The 21,404-nt window shown below is 43.1% G+C and overlaps 1 protein-coding gene across 11 annotated transcripts in view; it reads right to left on the bottom strand.

Annotated features, from left to right (window-relative positions):
* vav2 (vav 2 guanine nucleotide exchange factor) overlaps nt 1–21,404 on the bottom strand; it is a 172,668-nt gene that overhangs the window by 13,785 nt on the left and 137,479 nt on the right. For 7 of the 11 annotated variants that reach the window (XM_035184580.2, XM_035184581.2, XM_035184587.2 and 4 more), the window contains exons 5-13: nt 16,496–16,601; nt 16,229–16,243; nt 14,697–14,795; nt 12,635–12,703; nt 11,183–11,283; nt 4,802–4,901; nt 4,188–4,283; nt 661–729; nt 380–466 (exon numbers count right to left, since the gene is read on the bottom strand). In XM_035184580.2, the coding sequence (XP_035040471.1) occupies nt 380–466; nt 661–729; nt 4,188–4,283; nt 4,802–4,901; nt 11,183–11,283; nt 12,635–12,703; nt 14,697–14,795; nt 16,229–16,243; nt 16,496–16,601 (742 nt within the window). The remainder of the gene's footprint in view (nt 1–379; nt 467–660; nt 730–4,187; nt 4,284–4,801; nt 4,902–11,182; nt 11,284–12,634; nt 12,704–14,696; nt 14,796–16,228; nt 16,244–16,495; nt 16,602–21,404) is intronic. The other 4 variants (XM_035184582.2, XM_035184586.2, XM_035184590.2 and 1 more) reach the window with 1 other exon arrangement.

Genomic DNA, 21,404 nt, shown 5'->3' with positions numbered 1-21,404 from the left:
AAGAAGAAGAAGAAGAGGAAGAAATGCAAACAGAGTAGTTTCCCGCCGGGAGCGAGCTTCAGGCTTGTGTGCACTGCTCAGCCTCGACAAAGAGTTATTTTTCCCATAGTTTCCTGCAGAATGCTTCGTCTTCACCAGCGATTTCTGTGATTTCCCTCCTGCAGCCATCTGGGAATCTCTCTGCTCCCTCATGTATGAAATGAATGCGGTGCCATAGAGATGCTGTAGAGTTCGCAGACTCTCCGCTTGGTGCCAAGTTAAGATAATTAAAGATGGGAAATGCAAGCGTAGACTAGGCTCAAGTCTCTAAAGCAAATTACTAAAACAAACAAATAGCAAGTAAAGCTCTGCACACAATATTTTTAAGAAAAATACTTACAAGATTCTCGATAGAGCTTTGGAATTCGCTGATTTTCTTCAGCGTCTCGTTGTCCCGCTTCACTTCGTTGATGTACATGGCCAAGTCCTGCGAGGAGAGACAGCGAGACAAACTTTCAGCCTGAAAGTGAGGAATCTTTCTGACAGCCGTCATATCAGGGTCAAATCGCGCTACTTCCAGCCACAGTGGCTGTATGAAGGCATTTATGCATCTTTGGCTTTAAGCGCCGCAGAGTTATTATGTAATATGTTTTTTAAAGCACACTCGTATGTAACACAGACCTGCATCGCTTCCAGTGCCTCTTTGAGCTGTTGTCTCTCTGGACGGTCAGCTGAATGAGTTAAAAGTTCCTGCAGAGGGAGACGAGGATGATTTGTATTATTAGTATTATTATGAAAAACCACAGCTGTTGTTTAACACTAAAAAATAAACACCTCTGTTGTCTCAGAGTTATGAAAAGCACAATAAAATCCTATAGAGCTACAGTTGAGGCTGTGACAGATGTTCAGTATCTGCTCTTTACCGTGATTAAGGATGTGACACTGACGCGGCCGCAGATTGAAACAAGTCGTCAGCGACATACATAAAAATAAAAGACAAGCAGAAGCTGCCAACCCGCCTCCAGGTCCGACTGCTCCTCGTGGTAACAAGATGACAGTAAAAGCGGCGGCGGCGGCGGCAAATCATATCGTCTCCTCGTAGCCAATCAATACCAAATATGTTAGATGGTTTTAAACCGTGATCGTGTGACTCCTGCCTCCAACGCAGGCTCGTTGGGAGCGATTTATAAAAAACGCTGGGGAGATACGGGGGGCAGGGGGGGGGGCATCGTGACGAAGAGAAAAACAAAGTCTTATCAGATCTTTTGCGGCTTTGTCATCTTTTGCAGCTTTCAGAGCACCGTCTCAAAATCACATGTGACACATGACTAAACAAACTACTGTACTCTTTGAAATCCAAGGGCACGACAGTGAGCTGCACAAACCACGTTCATGCTCAGGTTGTGTCAGTGTCTTCTCTGTTCTGAGTCACGTGTTGCACAAGATGACAAATGAGAGAGAAACAGAGGAACTACACACACACACACACTACACAAACTACACACATTCACTGTGACTGGAGAGTTGCTGGCATTCCTACAGGGGTATTGTCAGAGCTGTGCATGAAGACGTCATAGTTTCATACTCGTATTTGACTCACAATGTACAAATAATCCCAAATGGCCTCTATTATCACTCTGAGGTGTTGAGGTTCCTGCTTTGACTCACATCCTGAGGCTTTACACAGCTACAACAGACAATATCAGATATAAGTCATAAGCTTAAAATCACTGGATGAGTTTGAGACCTTGATTTCATCTATTGTGCAATATTTTAACTGTCAATTATTTCTGATGTTTTATTGCTTTTGTGCATTCGCTGTTTTTTTTATGTTCTTTTATTTAAAGCCTTTGGTCAAAGGTGGTTGTTTTTAATTTGCTATTTAAATAAACTCTGACTGGCCTTGATTTTAACCAACTGTCAAATATAATAAACAGCTTTTGAATAGCAGACATTTCCACTTGTCATAGAAAGTAAAACACAAATGTGCTTTCAACATAATCGCACAATACCAGGTTTCACCAGAGGACACCACACTATATTATCCCCCCAGCTGCACCCCCGATGTGCAGGCGCCCTGAACAACCCGTCCTCCAACATGGACATCACCCCTCACTGGCTCCCCACCAGCGAATCAGTGTCACCGGGAGGGAACCACTGTTTCATGCTCTGTAACTTTTTGCACAAGCTGTTTTAGAGATATAAGAGACACAGTAACTGTCTCATAAAAACACTGTAATTTCATCAAATATTCACGTCCTGCTGGAAGAGAATCACCTCAGAGACAACTGGGCTGAACTCACTGCATTCAAAGCTGCAGGACATGGAAAATGAAGAGATCAGAGTGTTCACACCATGAGCAAATAGACGTGGTGCGGTGATATCTATGCAGCTTCAACTGAGGACGTGCCGCTGGGCATGAGTGGACGCACACGCACACACACACACACACACACACACACACACATGCATACACACAAACACACAATCTCTTTTCCCCAATCTTAACCATCACAACCTAATGCAATGCCTAACCCCTTTAAGCCCTAAATCTAAATCAAACCGTTCTCGCTCCTCTCTCTCTCTCTCCACACACACATACCTCAGACAAACACACCTCAGACAAACACACTCACACTCACACACACACACACACACACAGAGGAACCTGTCGCTCTGACAATGCCCAGGGCCTCAGCAGCTCAGCAGTGTTCTCCTGCAAAGCTGTGGGAAGCAGTGAAATGGGGTGAATTTAATCTGATTAGTGCACAGTTGATTTGACTCCAGTGCCTCGCTGAGCCTCCTGCAGGGGTTCGATTCAAACAAACACCAGAGAAGGTGCAGCTCTCTCTCTCTGTGCGTGGACCTGCACCGGCCACCTGACACAAACACACTCGCCTCCCTCCCCCCCCGGTCGTTATGCACCGCATCATAAACTCATATATGCTCATCCATAATTGAGATGCAACGTCAATTAATCACTGGGAGTATTTGCAGTGCTCAGTTTGTTTTCTACATGAAGACCAGGAGGGGCGCTGCCGCGAGAAACACTGGCTGAGGTCAGACATTGTGTTTTAACACATTAGCATTAGGCTTCAATTAATGATGAGAACCACCAGTAGTCTATCAGTTCTCATGAATGGTTACACAGGCTGGGAGGGAACAGATCTGAGAAGCAGGGATCCTACGGAAGTTTGACATTTCTGTTCTAAGAAAAGAATAGAAATACTCAAAATTATTAATATAGTCATAAAAATGTATGTCAATTAATTCAATAAAGCAAATGACTTATAAATAAATGATGCACTATATCTGTTGCAAGGACAGTGGGCAAACAGTATGTGGAAGCTGAGCATTTGATTAATTAATAATAATTGTACAGTACCAATGCATTAATACATCTCTAAAGTGCATGACAAGACAAAATAATAGTCAATAAATACATTATTTAAATTAGAGTAGGCTAATTATTTAGAACATATTTTTAAATTAAGATTAAAAGAGAAGAACATACATGGATTCAAAATCTGAATCAACAATACCGATTTTGACCAAAGGTTTATTGTACCATTCGTTATTAATAAATGAAAAAGGCTTTATTGCCGTTTCCATGACACTTGTGGTCCTTCAAATAAAATCCTGAAATGATTTAAATCTTTACAAATTCAAATTAACCAAAAAGGAAAGTAATAAACTAATGAATAATGAAAATAGCCAAGGCAAGTTAAATGCCAAGTAACAGCTTGTGTTACGGTGGCTGAGTCCAAGTTGTTGGTTGACTGTTTACAAAGCCAACAAACACGCTTTCATGTGGCAAGGTCAAACGTCTGGAAAAGGATCACAGCGCTGGTGAACAACCAGAAGAAGAACAACAACTTTCACAAGCTGCCGAAACTCTGTGACAAGAAAAGACTCGACGGTGCAGGAAGTGATTAAAGCATACAAATAAAAACGAGGTTACAAGTGGAAAAATCTGACTTTATTCCACCGTGATTGACCGTAAGTGCTCAATTTGAGGCAGTAATCTCCTCAGTGAGAATGTTTGACATTTAAAAACAAAAGAGTGGAGTGTATTTCAATCTGCTTCATTCAAGGAGATGAATTTCCTTCAACCATTCGACGACGGAGGGTTATTTATTATATATTGTGACTTAAATGCCATCTTCTTCTTTATATTGCAGGTGTAAGAGACGTGTGATGCCTCCTACCTTCAGTAGTAGGTGATACTTGAGAACCCTCTGCATGGGAACCACCAGAAGATCCTGCAGCTTGAACTTCCCCTCCTGCACCTTCAGGGTACATTCCTGCGGGGCGACGACACGAGCAGCAGCAGGGCAATCATTACACATAATGCACCATTGTGAATTTCCCCCCCCCCACATACAAGCACTCATTCAGTATTTAATCGTTCATTATGTCTTGTTGCACCGGGGCTGTTGCTTCCACACATTCACGCGACTCCATTAACAACAACGAGGCCAGTTTGTTCTTCCCGGGCAGAGAAGCTCTGGACGTTTGTGACACAATTAGCGCGCAGGCCGACTCCTGGATTCCTCCGGATAATGTTTTACATTTTCATATTCTGGCTCCAGGAGAAACTGTCTTTTGTTGGTATCTTCCTATAATGTCCCCTCACAGAAATAAGTGAGTGGGAGTTTTTCAGTTTTTATAGCTGTGCAGCAACAAAACCTGCTAATTGAAGATTTTAGTGTGAGGCAACAACAGGAAGCTGTGACTCTGCTACAAAGAGAGATATAATCATCTCGTTCTGTTTGTCAACAGCTCCCACAGTCATTTCTCATTTCACAGTGAGGGACATTACCTCCACTTTAATCTTGACGTCCTCCCGTGTCGCTATTAGCTCATCCAGTGTCTTCTGGGCGTTTTCCATGCGACTGCAGTACTGACCATAGATCAACAACCTGGAGAACGACAACATGCAACAACTGTTAAAACCAATACTCATCTTTATCTTGTTGCCCTGCAGGGAACATAGAGAGGAATTTGCACATTTTGACAAAGTTATTAACTGAATATCTGTAAATGTTTGACGCTGGATGCTTCTGCCACTTGGAAAAGTCACACTCACATTATGTCTACACCTTGAAATATACTGTGAAGTGATGGGGGTTCAACCTACGCAATAAATAAACCTCCAGTCATTGTTCCGGGCTCCAAAAATAAAACTTTAATGTCTGTCAAATTCAATCTACACTGGGCATCTGACTTTGCTTGTCCTGGGAGAGAATTGTTCAAAAGCTCATTTTTCATAATGTAAAAATTAGGCCTTAATAAGTGCTAATGATTCCTTTAAATCTTTTCTTAAAAACACAGAGACAAAGAGGGAGATCGCTGCTTGAGTCCACAATCATCTCCGAACTGGTTCGCGTCCCGGAGCCTTGAGGCAATGCCCCGCACACTCATTTTAAGATTAATAACACAATTTGAGAGGTCAGCCTGAGGATCACTTGGCACTATGGGGGCAGATAAATGAATATGTGAATACATGTATTATGATTAGGAATAGATGTGAATACCATGAATAAATAATGACTGGATTCTCATCCCTGGGCAATATTTGGAGGAGCGGCCTGCGCTTGCAAATAAGCCGTAATCACAGAGCCCAAATGAAAGATGCTGTGTTTTATCAGTTGTTCCTCTTATCAGCATGAGAGAGGCAGGGAAGGAATCTCTTAATTTCCAGCAGCGAGGATATGAGAGCAGTGTTCATTAGATATTACAATGGGACCCTGACACAGATCTGTGGGCTCGGAAGGGAGGGAGTTGAAAGTCATCTCGCCCGGAGGAAGCCGGCACACATTCCTCACTCTCGCTGAGTCAAAGTAGGGCATTGGCACGGCTGGTACGGTGCCAAACGCCCCCTGGTGGTGTTGGCACTCACTCTCTCAATCTGAGCCTTGAATGGGGGGGGTGAGGTGGTGCAGAGAGCTGGCAGCCTGAAGACTTAATCAAGCCTAAAATACAAAGCAAGACCACGTGGATTCCTGCTCTGTGGACATGTATACACACAGATACATCTACGATATCCATCCATCCATTATTTCTACTGTTATGCTTTAAGGATCAACTGCAGCCAATCCCAGGCGACATTGCGTAAGAGCCATATTGTCAATGAAGCTCACATTCACACCTATGGTCAATCTAAAGTCTCCAACTAACCAAACCCCACTCTGCATGACTCTGGACTGTGGGAGGAAGCTGGAAACACAAAGAGAGAACATGCACAGCTCCACATAGAAAGAACGTGATCAGCTGGGGATGTTCTCTGCAGTCAAATATGGTTCCGACAAATACTGACTCTTAAAGTTATAAAATACCACATATAAGACTTAAAATATTTCTGTGAGTAGATTTTAAAAATGATTTCAGTTTGCCTTTGCTCTTCCCAAAACTCTTACAAAAGGAACAAACCGCTGATTCTCCATTATTAATACAAAAGCATCTCTTCACATGAATTATTCCGCTGCAGAATTTTTTTTCTAAAATGTCGAGGCTGTAAAATGTGTGATTCGGTGTCATGTTTTTGCCAGAGGTGCAAACTGTGAACACGGAAGAACAAACTGCTCCTTAAAAGCAGCGTTTTCCATCACACCCCTCGCAACAGATCTACCAGGAACCATCACTGGAGCCCAGGCACGAGTTTTGACTAAGGACCCCCTGCAGAGAGGCCCCTACCCGGCATGGTTAAACCAGCCGTGGGCAAAATCCTGCCCCTGATTAAGACTTGATCCGCAGTTGGAGAGACAGCTCCCCTTAGCTCCTCCCGCTCCTCCCGCTCCTCCAGGACGGCAAAGTGATTGAGATTAATGGGGGCTTTGATCAATTAGAAGACGGGCAGGCGGACCGAGCAGCGTAGCGAGGATCCGGGGGCACGTGCCAGAGACGCCCATCATAAAGTGGGGACACAAAGTGACGTGGAGGTCTTCTTTAAAGAAGCTGCTCCATGACAGGAATGCAAAGCGCTCACGCTACTGCTGCGAATGTGGGAATCTTTGTGGCAGTAAAAGAAAATGTGGGGAAGACGAGGAATAAGTTAATCAGCAGAAGTTTGTCACTAAATTGCAGGTAAATAAAGTTCACAACCCGCTGAGGAGTGGAGACCAAACCAGAGCTAAACAGCGTGAAACTACATCAGATAGATGCTAATGCTGCCGTGTGCAAACTGGGTGTGATTCCCACATTATGCACATTTGTTGTAAGGTGTTGATTTAAAAACAACGATGTCCCTGACTTGTTTTTTATCAGTAGATGTATTCATATTGTGTTTCATGCAAACAGACCAGTGTAGTGAATCAGAGATTAGAGTTGTGTATTCAGCATCGTGGAAAGATGTGAAAACTCTGAGGTGTTCATATCGCTTTTAGAAAATGATTGACATGAGCTGAAAATAAAAGATCTTGTTGGTTTTCCGAGCACATAAATAACGGTATTGCTTCCTGGCATCAAAACATCACACCCAAGGTCTTCTAACCACACACAACTCATCACTAAAAGGCTAATGTGTAAAAATGTAAATGTTATTTTTTAATAACAGCTTTTCATCGGAGACGTGAGACCTCTTCACCGAGACAGGCAGTGGGACAAAGGAGCTAATGACATGTAACCACACTGCAGCCATCATTAGTCTGTGATGGGCACTTTCTCCTCTTGACACCTTGTAGACACACACGTCAGAGCGGGAGGTAAGTATTCATCATTTCCTGTTTTCTCCCTGCGGCTCTGCTTATATATATATATTAATATTCGCCCACTAAAATACTTTGTTAAAAAATATAATAATCGAGTTCCGAATGTTCTGAATATTTCAATTAAATTGCAAATCTTAAGGTAGCACTGAAGCGTCTCTCCAGCCTTTTGCAAAAGCAACTAAAGAAACCTTGAGAGATTGGAAACGGTGTAAAATTATTCACTCTGAACATCTCACGTGGAATATTCACTCAGCCGAGCTGCAAAAGCTCCAGAGTTTTCCACAGCTGAGCGTAAATAATGAAAATGCTTCCTTGTTTTTGCACCTTCCGTATGCATCTGAGCAAACATTGATTTTCCTCACACAGATAAGAGTGGAAATATGAATACGATATAGTTTCTCGACAACAAGGAGGGAAAACAGAGGATTACGTGTTTATATGCGTTTCATCGATTATTCCCTCTCACTGAGCCGAGTGGAAATATGATATAAGATGCAGTTAACTGACAACGAGGAGGGGACAGGGGGGATTTAATGTCGAGGGAGACAAAAAAACCCGACAAAGTTATCTCAGTCCTCGAAGCAGCAGGATGAGGCCCATTAAGTTTTAATTGTTAACTCGCAAATAAAAGCATTTTTATTTTCTCCGATTAGGACCAATTGGCAAGTTTTCACTTGGGCCATTAGAGAAGCTGCAGCAGTTCAACATTCAATTTGCAAACAAGGAAAAAGGCAAAGCAAAGCACAGCAACATCCAAACAGCAGATTTGTTCTGGAGTTTTCCTCTGGGCGGTGGAGTTTGCTGGTGCAGTAAAAACTTGCTGCATATATTGTTTTGTCGGCACCGGCGTTATCGCCCTGCTGTGCTGGCCTCTTTCATAATGAGGATGCTGTCGTGCATGTTATTTCACAGGAAATGCAATTTTGAGTAGCGGCGCCCTGGGCCTTCACCCCCGCCCGCCCCGGCTGAGGGAAATCTCCCAACAAACCAAAAGTGACAGGGTTGTGGAACCAGCTAATATTCGGTGACACATGGCATTGGGACCCCCTCACCTCCACTCAGCGTACCCGGCGTACAGTGAATGGAGGAGAACAAAGAGCGAAGACCTCCGATAAAGAGGCTCCGAGTGCGGCCGTGATTAGGCATCGCGAGGAAAGGGAGAGGAAGAAGATTACTCCAGGAAATGAGTCTGGGAAAGTCGCAAATGAGGACATCAACAAGAGGGTACTTAGACGCCCGTTTAGTTTGTAGAGCTTCTCTGCGCCGCCTGGTTCTGGCTGTTTAAAAATGGAGGAGTCGTCGTTCGAGATAAACCGGTGACATTTTCAACGTGGCATTCACCTCAATGACAAATCCAGAGAAAGGCTTTTCGTCTTTCGCGGTGATGTGAGAGAAAAAAAGAAACAAGCACATTGTTGCAAAGGTCGAGGGGACTTACAAGCAGAGATAAGCAAATTATTTATGCAGAGGCAGGTCCTCAGGAAAATTGCCAAGATGCTTGATGAGAGCGACGCCGTGCGGATCCAAATCCCCCTGGTCACTGTTGTTTATGGCCACGGAAGAGACGAGACACCGCGGCGGGCCGATAATGAGGCAGGTATACGTGTCAATCACACGCAGGGAATCAAAGCCTGTGACGCACAGAATCTGCAAATCTAATGAATCCCCTTTTCTCAAAATAACCCTGCGTCGCATTTTGGAAAATGTCGCCGAGGGTGATTTATAACAATGAATGGTTATATACGATAAGCACATTTGGTTATGAATAGAAGGTAAATGTGACATTTCTGTCGGATATAGGAAGGTTAAAATCCATCACAGAACAAACAGGATGAGAGTAGAGCTGTTTTCAGACTCGCACCGAACTCCAGGGGCTGCATGTGAGGATGCAAATGGCCGAGTCAGTTGCTCCGGAGTTTTTACCGGGAGGAAAAACTCAAGAGTGAGATGAGCAAATACAAATATCTCAAGATGAGTAGGAGACACCATGTAGAAGATGCTGAAGAAGACGTCATCTCGGAAAGACAACGAGATTCGAGAGCTCTCGGTGATGAAGGCCGACGCCGCTGTGAAGAAAAACACGTAGCAAAGTGTAAACGTTATGACGTGCCTTCTCTACGCTGCATCTGGACATCAACCCTCTCCTGAACGAGCAGGAGATTAAGCTGTGGAACCTCCGGCTGCGTTTCTTAATCCGTGAAAGACGAAGTCCAGATGTTGGTCCAGAAAATGTCCGCAAGCATTTCACCGGACATTTTCTGTTTCAAGTTTTGGAAACAGGAGTGAAATCAAAGTATCCAGAAACTGTAGAAACTATAATTCCTGCTGACCTCTCCTCTCTTATTTCCCCTCCGGAGCTTTCACGGTCCAGGTCCTTTATACTGGGACCTTCGCCAGACTGGACCTTATCTGGGATTGCGTGCAAATTAAGACTTCAGACCACCGCTCAATCAGATCAGAGAGTCAGACGAGCTAAACGAGGGAGTGGGAGCGTGTGCGTGCGTGTGTGACATGGAGGGACAGAGTATGGGCCTGCTTCCGTCTATTAAATAAACGGAGTCTGTCGTGTCACACCCACTTTGCGTTACGAGGCCCTCCAGGCTTAAGGAGGAGGCCCTGCGACGAGCCTATTACCTATGCAAACCGACATCACCCACAGAAATGCAGCGACTGTCTGTTTAAGTGTGCCATCAGGATCGCTGTGCAGAGGAATATCACACTTATCTATGCAAGAACAGGTAGACGCACACGTGCAGGGCAGTGTGACTCACTCCTGCAGTAATGAGTGCATCATTCCACGGGCGGATCCATGGCCGAGAATGAAATTATGACCGGGGCCAGAACCTATCATCACCATCATTACGATTACCTGTGAAGCAGCCGGGAGGAAAATCACTGCTCCCCGGATGCAATTTATCCACACGTTGCTCAGCAGCTGTGCTTCACAGAAACTCATCTGTGACAAAACTGTGTTCGACAGAGTTTTCTAATCCAAATACTCTAAAGTCCCTAAAATCCTCCACTTTTCAATCAATCCAGTAGAAACGAGCTCGTTGTGAGAATTCGGTTTGAAATGGAACGGATACGGCAGATGGCTGCAAAGGCTTATTTCATTCATTTTAAAGGATTAAAACTTAGAAATAATATCATTTACCGATAAAACCAATGCAAAGAATATACAATGTACAACAAGAGGACTACGGGGATGTGACTGTGACACACTAATGCTTTCTTAAAAGGATTTACTCTGATTGTTTTGGTTGAAAGAGCAACAATATCTGCTTGCTCAGCTTTCTTTCCTGCTTTAACCTGCTTATTCTGTGAACATTAATCCCATCAATCCTCCGACTCCGAGCGCGGCCAGAAAAAATACGTTGTTTTATTTCAATTAGCTTTAAGGGGATTTTAACTATATAAGCAAAAAACATAGCCCCGGAAGCCTCACACAGTGTGTGTGTGTGTAGACATCGTATTTTGGGTTTTAGGTGACGAACCTTTCCTTGAAGTCCAGGAAGATCTTCCCGAGGCCACTTCCTCCTGTGACCATGTTCAGGTCGATGGCTCGCAGCAGAGCAAAGTGGACTTTGATCACATCCTGAGCAAAAATCACAATAAAGAGTTATACACTGTCACACTCATTGATGGATCTCTACATAAACATACATATATGCATAATATACACATTGTTATGGATTATGATGTATATTGGGTGTGCAAAGGAAGTATGTTTGTTCAAATGTTCAGGATGTTATTTATTATACATACATGCATTCTTATTTATTAATAAATGGCTCACAGGTATACTTTAAATTCTATTGTTGAAAAGCTGATTCTCTCAAACATGTGGACGCTGCAGTTTTTAACAAACATCACTCAGATACAAATAAAAACATAGTGTACCTATAAATGATTTATCATATTTAATATTTAATGTCTCTAGCAGGTACAGACAGCTGCAGGACAGTGAATGTGGATCTGACAGTAGCTGTGTTCGTTCTACTGAAGGTCACCAGTGCAACAGTGTGTTTTATTGATGTGTTTTTAACAGTTGCTGGACAACAACACGCTCTTTGGCACCGAGGAGTAAACACTTGTTTACACAAACAATTCATTGTTGGCTTTGGCCGAGCGTCGTCCATTAAGTGAACTGGGACAGTGTAACCGACACTGGAGTCGAACGCAGATGAAAAAGACTGAGAGCGTTTTCACACTGTAGTTTTTTGGTTCACGTTTTAATTCAGAGAGCAGACGAAAGACATTCGTATGACATATGTACTTCCTGTCATCGGTTGGTTGCTTCCCGTGCGTTTGATGTCGGCTTTGATGTTGACAGGTCGGATATTGTATTCGCTAAGTTTCTTTTGAATAAAGTACAGAAATAAACTTTGTCCTTCTGTTTGAATGGAGGAAATTAATGAACCTGTTCACTTTGTTGAGGCCATTGCCACTTTAATATCATCATGGTTTTTACTACCAGCAAAATGAACGTCCTTGTTTTTGACTGCAAGCAAACCTGCGATCCGCTTCCTTTCCTTCTTCTATACTATTCAATGCCGTCTCTAATTCCTGCTATTGGTTAATGTTTTCTAATTCAAGCTTGCATATAGTGCAAATAGTATATGTGTAAGTGTGTAAAGTATAAGTGTTTATTTTGAGTCCTGAAACCAAAAGTGTCCATGAACCACTGCAAATTATTTCAAAATTAATACAAATAAACAGATTATTCCTCTTTTCCATCACTGTAATGAAAACTTCACACCAGAACACCTCTGCACACCGAGCGGTGAATTTGCATGAACACCCACGACGCACACACACTGAACAAACCACACATCCTCTCATTCATCCATCCATCCATACACACATTCAATTATTCACTCGCTGTGCCACAAATCCGGGGGTTGTGCTGTATAGAAATCATTTTCTCCGCTCGAGCGATTACTCACCTCGAGGTTGACAAAGATCGCCTCCATGTCCTGCGGACTCAACACTTGCTTCAGAGGGATCATGTAGTTCTTCAAGGAAAAACAAGACATGAGTCAGGGAAAACATTTTTTTACACAACATAAGAATAGATTTCCTCTTAAAAGCTTGAATAGAAACTCAGAGTTAATAGATTTTTCCGTGTTGGAAATATATCAATGAAATGACGTACAGCTCCGGCGAAGCTTTTAGCAGATCTGAGAACTGAAAGTTAACTGAAAGAACATCGATACCAGGGTACGCAGTAAAAGTACTCGATATACTTCTGCTCACAGGGTGTGTGGAGTTATTTGATTTCACTGTTATAACACTGAGTGCGTCATAAATACACCGTGTACAGCTGTTCTCTTACAGGAGGAAAAAGGCCGCCTGTTCGTTCTCCAACGCTGTTTTATGGTTGTCACATTCCATCATCATAATAATAACAAATAGACGAACGAAGAAGCAATGAAGAGATGACGGGCTTTATTAACCCCAACTCAATTAAGCTTAACGAGTCCTCTGATCATAGGAAGGTTATTTATTCTCGTTCGGTCTCGTGTTGGTCTGAAGCGGGAAACGCAGAACACACATTTAGTTTAATGAAATTAGCGGAGCAGATGATTTGTGGCACTCCATCAAATCGCGAATGAAATCTGTCGGCGGGGAAACCAACGTGTGGGCAACGCAGATCTTAACAATGGTTCATTACCACACAGAGAGCTGGTGTGTGTGTTTGTGTGTATGTGCTTCTTTAGGGTAGCGATGTTAATTCAGTGGCGTTCCTGATAATGAAAGTTTACAGTGTTTCCAGGGCTAGTTTATGCAAAACGTTAGATGCATATACGGAAGAGGACGGAACCTTCTGTCTGTCCTCTGCGTTCCTTTCGTCGTTATTTGTGCACGAAATATCTGAAAGCTCGGACGAAACGGAGCAATTGGAGCAGTACCACTGGAAATCATGTGGGGGCAGTGTAGCCAATAGTTAGAGAAGGATGATCATAGGAAACGAGAAGGAATTTCAACAATGACGGGACTTTTTGAGGAGAGACATTGCGAGCTGGTCGTAAACTACAGGCGTCTCTCCAACGTAACTTACATTAACACAAACTCCACCTCCACGGTGGCCATTTAAGTTGATGTCAGAGACTCTGCGCTGCTCTCTAGCGGATGTATCACTTAACAATAATGCCAACGTGACAGCGACATTGTTTGAAACAGACTCTTTCTGTTCATTAAAGCAGCATAAAAGAGTCGTAAAGCACGTGTGACGATCTAACAGGAGCAAACACTGCAGTGAAATCTACCAGACTAAAGGGAGTTCTATTTCAAATCGATATACAAGCATGTGGTGGAGGTGAAAATTCATTTCTTCGGGGGGGCAGTAAACCCATCAACACGAAGTGAGAGGAAGAAAGAAAAAGGTGCAAAGTCAAAGCAAAAAAGTAAAGCAAAGAAAACACAAAGAAAAAACGCTGTGAAAACAAGAGTGTAAAGGTTGATATACAGAGTGCGTGACTTTCCACAAGCCTGTAAAGAAATAGTGTGAGCAGGAGGGGGGGGTGGGGAATACATGAATAAATAAAAGAAATGTCAGACAAATGTGTAACAAAAGGGGGAGACTAACGTAAAACATTTTAGCAGCTATAGCAGACCTGGTAAAGCTCTTATTCTGAAAACATTACCGTCTTCCTGTTTTGGAAACAAATGATGACAAGAGTTTCTCAACCTCTCCAAAATAAGATCAGTTTTAGGAGATGCAATATGTGTAATGTGCATTAAGATAGTGTGTGTGTGTGTGTGTGTGTGTGTGTGTGTGTTCACGTGTACTTAAAGCCGCAGGGCTCAGTGTTACTTCGGGAGGCCGAGCCAGTAATAACCGTATCGATCACCTCCTGTGACATTTCTGCTCCCAAGTCAATCTGCCAATAGCTGACATTTCCCTGCTGTGACCCGGCCCACACGCCCCCAGGACGTGACGGAAGGAAACACAACATTTCTTGTACCTGGATTTTTTTTTACAAATGAAGTTTTATACACACTCACCTTCTCTATGTCCTCTAGAGTCTTGTAGTACTTTGCCTCCGTCTCCTGGATCTCCACCAAGCAGCAGTTCCTCTTGTCATCTTCCGTCATTCCCATTTTCTATAGTGACAACCAATCAGGACAAATGGACTGTAAATGATTACGTACGAACTCCGTCATGCTCCACTTCATCCGGTTTTCTATCATTTGCAGTTTGTGCACGATCGTATCATTCTCGGTGTTTCAATGACGATTATACAAGAAAATAATATCTATAGTAAAAGCTACAAGGATTTGCATGATCTTTATACAAAGGGAATTCAAGCTTGAGACAATTTACTAATTTACTACAAATCACAGTACTTTACAACAGACTAGTTTGCAGTACTATGTTTAAGGTGGGTTGGATTTGGGTGAATATAAATCAATAATAGAACATAATAATGCTGTAGTCTCTCCAGGTGGATATTGCACAGCGAGAATATTTTAGCGGAAACCAAATCTTTTACTTCCCGATCAAATTATTTACGCCTTGTTTAATAAGTAAATTACCAACACATTCAAAACGTAATTAAGTTCCAGTAATCTCTCCACGAGGTTTGTTTTCCAGGGACTTCTGGGTAATATAATTGAATATGTAATTTCCTGTTTGGAAATTAGTCATTAACATCAACCGCTGGAACAGAAGTGAAATGCACTTATTAATTAACTTGATTTCCAAATCAAAACTGAACCAGATGGAAAATATCACACGTAAGATGTACAGCTGCTGGCGTGGTTTGGATAACAAGAGGTGGTGAGGACACAGAAGCAGCTTTTGTGTGTGTGTGTGTGTGTGTGTGTGTGTGTGTGTGTGTGTGTGTGTGTGTGTGTGTGTGTGTGTGTGTGTGTGTGTGTGTGTGTGTGTGTGTGAGTGTGTGTGAGGCATCATGTGTATGTATATGAGGATGTATCAAGTTCCAGCCATCCAAGCAGACTGCAAATAGTGGGAGGATGGAGACGAGATACAAATGTTTGTCATGAGGCCTGATGTCTAAGTGTGTGTGTGTGTGTGTGTGTGTGTGTGTGTGTGTGTGTGTGTGTGTGTGTGTGTGGCTCATTCTAATGAGCCAGGTTAAACACACACACACAGTTGTTTTTCTATACTGTAGCAGTGCTATGAGCATCTTTAAAGCTGAATAATCATCTAAGGCCCCGGGAACAGATTTGACTGTTGATAATCAGGCCTCAAACCAGCACGTGATCGACCAATCAGAAGCGGCGCTGAAAGCCGACAGGATAACGTGTGTATTTGTCTCGTGCTTCGAGGTCGGACGCCTCAGCTGGCGGGTCCTCGCTGACATCAAGTTACCGTCGCACAGTCACCGAGCTGACGTCTCCGATGGGCCCTGACTCACACTCGGGAGCAGATGCAGTCACTAATATAATTGGCCGCTCTTTCTCTTGGGACGATATGAGTGTGTTTTAAAGGACTGTGATGGAGGGAGTTCACTGACAGGGTGGGGTGTGGGGGTGAGGGTGAGGGGGTGAGTCACAAACACAGCGGCACTCACCTGCATGTATCTGATCTGCAGCGTGAGGGAGGCAAAGCAGCGCCAGTCATTAAACACACAAACAGTGTACGACAACAATGTAAGTGTTGTCTCAAGGACACCTGGTTAACGGGTGCGTGGGAAAATGAAACCACGCAAAAAGAAAAGCCCTGAACACTGTCAGCATCTTACATTGAAAATACCTGTGATAATATTCACAGTATATGATCAATAAGTGATCAAATATACACAATGATTAAAGGGCAGGGTTTACAACAAAGTTCTCACCATGGGTTGTCGTACTTCCACCTTAATAATGTCCTCATAGATGTCGTCCCCATCGTCCTCGCACGGCACGCAGTCATAGATGTCGTCCTCGCCCAAGTCATGTTCACTGGGAAATAAAAAAAAACACAGAAATAAACATGTTAGATGAAAAGATGCATCTAAACTCAACACCGTCCCGTGGAGGAGGGGCAGCAAATATCCTTCGAACACGGTTTCTTCTGGTACCAAAATGCCGAGCTCCCAGCTGGCAGCCACTTGATCTGAACTCAACCCCCGGCTCACAAAGGATAAATCCTTCTTCTGCCAAAAAAAGTGCTCATACGTCCCCTTTAAACTGATCGATGAGAGGCAGCGAGCAGTCAAACCAAGAACAGGCTCATTATCTGTCCCGACCCCGATCTGAAGAGTGTTGCAGGCGGGGGGCCTCAGCGGGCCCCGACATTCACAAACCTCCGCTGAGTCGCGTTACTGAGTGGTGGCATTTCTCTTTAATGAGTTTATGTCGCTCTGGCACCCGGCTTCCTAACTGACCTTTAATTAGGCGAGCAGCCAGCAGAGCACAGACAGTCACTGTGGAGAGCAGCATCTACTGGGAAACATGCTCCGGGAGCCGACACTGCATCTCCCTGTGCTGCGTGATGTAAAAGCGGTTATTGTTCGGGAAAACATATTGCAGCAGTCGAGATGCCTCAGCAGGAAAAAATGCTCTGGCCATGATGTGCCCATATCGATGTTCTTAATAAGCAGGGAGCTTTAAGTCTAAAGAGAAAAAGAGGAAATAATCGATTAAATCCAGTAAACAAACTGGAAAGGCACTCAGAAGAGCGAGTAACTCCGCCAAGGCCCCACAGTCCCCTCATGAAACTGTGTTTAAAAAACTGCTAGATATGGATTTTGACTTGGATCTGCACCAAATCGCACACACTCATTGATATGGGCTCTCTAAATATGGCTTCTTTTTTTTTAAAATCAAGATCGATGAATTATTCCCTGGGAAATTGGTGAAAATGTCAATTTGTCTGGATTCAGTTCAAAAATTAGTATTTTTCTTGGCCCACGTCCCATTCGTCCACCAAGTTTAGTGGCAATCTGTTCATTTGATTTTACTATAACTATACTATATCAACTGTAAGTATCCTGAAGTAGTTATTAGCACTTTCTGTTTCCAAAGTACCCGTTGATATACAAACAGTAATAACTGGACTACTTTGATACTCAACTAAACGTAAAAACTTGATTATTCTAAGGAAAGTTCTGAAGCTTTAGTGATTTCAAAGATTGTTTTACATCCCCAGCATGCACCTGTCCCTTTAACCTCCATTTGTTTTTATCTGGGAGGATAATAAAGTCATAAATACTAAAAATAAATATAGATAAACAACTCCCTCCACCTGCTCTGAAACCGGGGCTCAGGCTCAGCGAGAGTCCGTCCTGCTCAAACGTCCTTCAGCAGGACACTCGTGGCCAAATCAACAGATGGCAAGTAAATGGAGGATTTCTGTTTTTGGATGAATAGCACCTCATCCAAATAAATCTATTTATGATCCCCAGCATGTAAAACTATCGGTGTGATTCTGCTGAAAACCCTTGACTTCCTTTTTTTGCACCAAATTAACCAGGCAAAAATAATTATCCATAGAGAAAATTACTTCTCACTTGATTTATATCCTCAGTAAACATTCCCAGAAGGGGTTCATTGTCTCAATCTGTAGTTTAATGTGTTTTTAAATAGAGCGTGATGTCCATTTTGTAAACTATGGCCACATTTAGAGTCACGTAGACGATAAAGCACAGTATGCATTAAACATGGATACTGTGTGATTGACAGCTGTCCAATGGGGAAAAGGTGTGTGTCCTCCAGCTCCCAATCAATATCCTTCAAGTTAAGATCTCCAAGATTGAATATTTTATTTGGATTGTGTGTAGTTTGTTAATGCATGATTACTCTAAACAAAACAAAGAAATAAAAAGAAAGGGATATGTTGTTGAGATATCTACGTTTGACCTTCTACATCGACCAGTATGTCTAAAACATCCCCCCCATCACTGTCTGTGTACAAACAGGATAAAAAAGCCTTGAATCAGATATTCAGCATTGTCGTCGTGGGCTGTTTGAAGTTTTAATCGAGGTGGCCCGGTTCACTGTCAGCAATGTGCCACTTCTGTCTTCATTAAGTAAAAGCGGTTGCCGTTGAATACCGAGGGAGGCCGCGTGGGAGGACGATGGCCGACGCCATCCCATCGTCCCTCTCTCTGAACCCAGAGACTCCGCAGAGTTCTCAGAAAAGCAGATGTTGCATTTCATTTGTCACTGAATCTCTCGGGGACAGTGTTGTGTGAGGGAGGTCCAGTGCAGCGGTGTGAACGTGACCTGTGGAGAGATCTGAGATGAGCAGGGGTCTCCAGGGAGAGCGTGGAGGAGCCGGAGTCAATAATAGAAAGATAGAATAGGAAAAACATAACGAAGGAACAATGAATAAATAAGGCTAATAAAAAATAAAAGAATAATTCAGTCCTGTTTCTATCATCTGCAAATATGACCCCAAAAAATGAAGGTTGTACTAAACTCTATTGATTTGTTTTGAGATTTAAGCCCCTTCCTTCAGTATTTGCGATTATTTACATTTCTAGTATTTTTACTCGTTATCGATTGGGCTCTAGATGAAAGAAGAGCAGAAGCAAAGCCATACAATATTTTCCTGCTATGTAAACTCATAAAGGTGACTGGTGTTTGTACTGGAGTCACTGGGAGCTGTGGTCTTTTATCTGTCGTCTGCAGAGTTTCTGCTGCTGGAAACGCAGCTAACTTCTTTTTATGAGCAGACTTGTATGTTTTTACTCTGTTATTCCTGTAAAACGAGTTACCAGAAGTCCGCCGCCGTCCACTTAACAAAGTTAAAAAGACCGACACGTAAACGGGGAGCGTGTGGGCGGAGCTGCAGGACTGAGCAGAAGGTGGAGAAGCTGGAGGCGGAGGCAGACGTGAGGGACGTTACTCCCACATAGAAGCACTGGTGGGATGTGCGGTCGGTTTCATTATAACAGACACATCTATCGCTCTCTTTAACACTTTCTCTCTCTGGCCTAATTTGTGCTGTGACCCACCGACCGTATCGATTGTCAGTGGTGGAGTCCAACATTTAGATTTTCCAAAAAAAAACTGTAATTGCCCTCACACACACACAAGTGATTCACAGGAACGACACTAAAGGATAAACATCTTTCCCTTTTGGTTTATTTTCTTTGGTTAAAAACTCCAGACGCGGTGTTTGTGTTAGAAAAAGAAAGAGCAGGAGAGGGACACGTCTTCCTCATGTAGTAAAACTGTTGCACCGCCACGTTTCTATTTATATCGCCTTGTCTCTGGGGCTTTAGCGGGCATTAATAAATGATTCAAATCCATTTCTGAGTGTGTGTTTGTACGTGTAGGTGTGTGCTTGTTGCATGCGAGTGTATCACGGCACGAGCGAGCACAGAACGGGACCAGAGTCCTGGGGTCTGGTGAATTAGGTCTGATTTTCTGTCCGATTACACAGTGACGGGCCGCGGGGGGTCTGGATGTGATCGGCCCGCGAGCCTCTGCTCCGGGGCCCCAATGACATAGAGTTACATCAGTGGAGAGGGACTCGCCATGTTAGAGCTACTGAGCATATATGTCCCAGAAGGCTCAGCGGCTTCTCAGGTTAATAGGAAAGGAATATTATGATTAGTTGTTGTGTGGCGAGGATCAGACCTTCAGGATGAGGTGTTGAGGTGGTGAAACAGATCCCTGAGCCTAAAGCTAGAGGAAGAGCAATGTGGAGTTTTGGAGGTCGCAAGATATCGATATTACAGAGTAAAAAACTTCCGACATTGATAAGGCTGATATCGATGGTTTTATAAATTTTCGATGATTCCTGAAATGTTCAAAACCAAACCATGTTAACTTATGATGAAGAATATTTTACAGTTTAACCATAAACGTCATTATAAATAAGTGAAATTAAATACTACTTAAATATTTAAACATCACCTCGTGGGAGCAAGTGAATGAGATGCATTTAAATGTTTATAAAATGATCTTGTGTGCACAGGATACAAAATATCACCTGTCGGGACTTTAAGGTGATAAATGTTTTGTTTTGACTATTCATATCTATAGTATATATATATATATATATATATAAACATAAACTCAGATACAGATATGGGTCTGTGGCCAATTTTATCAGCAAACCCCATCAAAATAAGAAATTTCTACGGCCCCGGAGCTTGCAAATATCATTTAACCTCCATCTCCTGTTAATTCTGATATTGCTTGTGTGGCTTCATAAAGTGTCATTTAAAAAATACGCCACTTAATACCTCGCAGTAAATAATACAGAGACTGAGCTCCATCCATTTCCAAGCTATTGATTTTCCATGTCAACCTGCCCAAGGGATTAATGGAGCATAATAAACTGCAAAAGAGTGACAAAAAGCACTTGTGACACTGTTTGCTTTGTAACGTAAAGCTATGTGTGTCTTTCGCAAGAGGTGGTGGTGGTGGTGGGGGGGGGATAAGTCCCTTGGCAACTGTGCCCAATACGCTCCCATTTCATGCTTTGTCAACTCCAGCATGGAGTCATTCCAGACGGAGAGGACCGCGAGTTAAAGCGATGTGAAGACACGGCATCGCGGAGCCAGAGGGAGGAAGTGCGGAGCAGGTTTACCATTAACCCAGGAGACCTCTATTAGGACGAGCCCGGGCCTCTACCTGACTCACACACTCCTGCAAACACATCCGGTCCCGCAGGATGCTTTGTAAATATATACACGCGGGCCTATATCCTGGAATCTCCACATCATTTTGTTCAGAGGAGTCATTTCCAGGTGCAGCTCAGTCTGACGGCCTGAAGCCTCAATCCACCTCACGAAGCATCAGCTCTTC

The sequence above is a fragment of the Hippoglossus stenolepis genome, chromosome 18 (assembly GCF_022539355.2).
Source record: "Hippoglossus stenolepis isolate QCI-W04-F060 chromosome 18, HSTE1.2, whole genome shotgun sequence".
Classification (NCBI taxonomy): Eukaryota; Metazoa; Chordata; class Actinopteri; order Pleuronectiformes; family Pleuronectidae; genus Hippoglossus; species Hippoglossus stenolepis.
This window is presented reverse-complemented; position numbering and strand designations above follow the sequence as displayed.